Genomic DNA, 2376 nt, shown 5'->3' with positions numbered 1-2376 from the left:
TCCGTATTCCCTGATTCCCTGAGCCTGGTGGATATGTGTTGGACAGAGACAACTAAGGTAATATAGTCACGTTAACCATGTATGAGTTAAATCATACCTGAACAAACCCACATGTTCCTGACATTCCTCTTGCTTTTCCCTAACCGCGTCTGTTATTTCTTCTATCGTGATTCATTAATTCTTTCCTCAATTTAGAGCAACTCCCTTTTCTAATCATCCATGCTCCTAAAGCCCTGCCAGTTAAATATAGTATTGTGATATTAGATAAGTAGTAGGTGTGATATTAGTAAATTAGTAGCATTTGTGCTTTAGAAACCATCATTCTTTATCAATACTCTCTAATGCTTTTTTAAGGACAAACACGGGCCCACTTTGTTCTTTCCCCGAATTTTTCTTTATATTTTGGTTTGTATTTTCATGTAATGTTAATTTTTTAATTTATAATGCATCAAAAGAGTCATGCTGTATATTATTTCTCATCCTAAATACTAATATTCATCAGTGTGTTTCTATGGGTTAGTCTGCTAAGGATCCAAGCAGAGAGATTAAGTCTGGATTCTTGAGCATTCTGAACAAGGGCTCATGGAGTAAATTTCTCTGCCCTCATCATAAGTAGGAAAGGCCCGTGAATAAAGAGATCCTTATAAATTAATGTTTACAACTTTGGTTCTCGAATTTTCTAGCACTTTGAGGCCTTAATCTAGTTTCTTCTTTGTGTTGTCACCCAAACAGAAAATTATTCATGGCTATCTCATAAGTGTAATTTTTCTACTATTAAATATAATAATGTAATATTTAATCAACAGATTATCTGATATCTGTCCTCTGTCCTGTGGTAGTCATAACCCATAGTGTATGAACACTGATATACATAGTGTTTCCACTGGAGAGAAAACAAAAGAGAAGATGTAAAAGTCTGCCTCAGAGAAGGTAACTCCTGAACTTGATCAGAAAGTGCTTAGTAGTCAAAGCCTTAAGGAAGTATAGTGGTGACAAACATGACAGACCTAAACCTGAACAGTGGGTTCCACAGGTTTCACTGAAGGATCTGGAGAATCTAGCTGAGATAAGAACATTCTCTCTTTGTGACTGTTCATGATCTAATAGGCCCAGCAATGGGGGTACTGTGATCTCTTGGGCAACATCAGCAAGGAAGTGACACCCAGACTTTTGATGGCACAAATACCTAAGAAAGAATTTTCTTGAGCATGAAAATTTGCATATTTGCAAGATGGGCCCTCTCAGATCTCTGAAAAATGTTGAAGGATAAGAGAGACCACACCATGTCTGTCTCAGCAGAGCTCAGTCGTGTCTGCACCATGGCCTGGATTCCTCTCTTCTTCTTCCTCCTTCACTGTACAGGTGAGAAGAGACATCTAGACGCCGAGGCCAGTTCAGGGAAACCAACTGACAACAAGGTATATTCTCCCCTCTTCTCTCACCCCAGGAGATAATGTGTTTCTCTTTTACAGGGTCTTTCTCCCAACCTGTGCTGACTCAGTCACCCACAGCCTCAGCCTCCCTGGGAGCCTCAGTCAAACTCACCTGCACCTTGAGTAGTGACTACAGCTCCTACACCATTAGATGGTACCAGCAGCAGCCAGACAAGGCTCCTAAGTATCTGATGTATGTTAACAGTAATGGAAACCATGGCAAGGCAGATGGGATCCCTGATCGCTTCTCTGGTTCCAGTTCTGGAGCTCATCGCTACTTAAGCATCTCCAACATTCAGCCTGATGATGAAGCAGACTATTTCTGTGGTACATATGGTAACAGTGTGTATACACTGTGACCAGTACAAATGAGGAAGCAGGGCAAGAACTATTTTCTTCATATTATTTCCTTAAGAAAATGGTTTGATAACAGAGCCAAGAATGAGGCACTTTTAGATATGACCAGTCTTTACAGACTAATAATGAACAGCTAGCTGACAGGATTAATACCATCAAAAATCAAAAGTTACCTGAAAAAAAATACCATTGAAAAGGATAACATTAATTTGACAGACAAAATTGAATCCATGTTTAAGAGTACTGAGAAATTATCTTAAAGAATACATACTGTTGAATTTGACAATCAAAATATGTTAAAAAGTTATGATAGGATAGTGGAGAGAGTATCTCTCCAGGATGGTAATCTGCACACTATCCAAATGAGAAGGGGAGCAGAGAAAAATGTACAGCTGAATAAAGAAAGAATAGGACATCTGAGAAGGGCGTGTATGCAAGGGTTTCCTAGGAATAACATCTTCTCTGGGAATGGCATGAATAGGAGGACTCAGCATTCAGGTATATGCAAAAGGTGTAGCATAGGCAGGCTTTTGACCAAAAGGCAGACGAGGCAACCTGATAATATCTGGAAACTCCTTTGGGGGGA

At 39.4% G+C, this 2376-nt stretch overlaps 1 gene segment (V, D, J or C); it reads left to right on the top strand.

Annotated features, from left to right (window-relative positions):
* The first annotated feature begins 1282 nt into the window (after nt 1–1282).
* Nucleotides 1283–1792, top strand: LOC142844230 (immunoglobulin lambda variable 4-69-like). The segment is given in 2 exon segments: nt 1283–1362; nt 1473–1792. Coding segments are annotated over 2 exon segments (399 nt in total).
* The last annotated feature ends 584 nt before the right edge of the window (nt 1793–2376 follow it).

This window comes from Microtus pennsylvanicus, chromosome 1, assembly GCF_037038515.1.
Source record: "Microtus pennsylvanicus isolate mMicPen1 chromosome 1, mMicPen1.hap1, whole genome shotgun sequence".
Classification (NCBI taxonomy): Eukaryota; Metazoa; Chordata; class Mammalia; order Rodentia; family Cricetidae; genus Microtus; species Microtus pennsylvanicus.
This window is presented reverse-complemented; position numbering and strand designations above follow the sequence as displayed.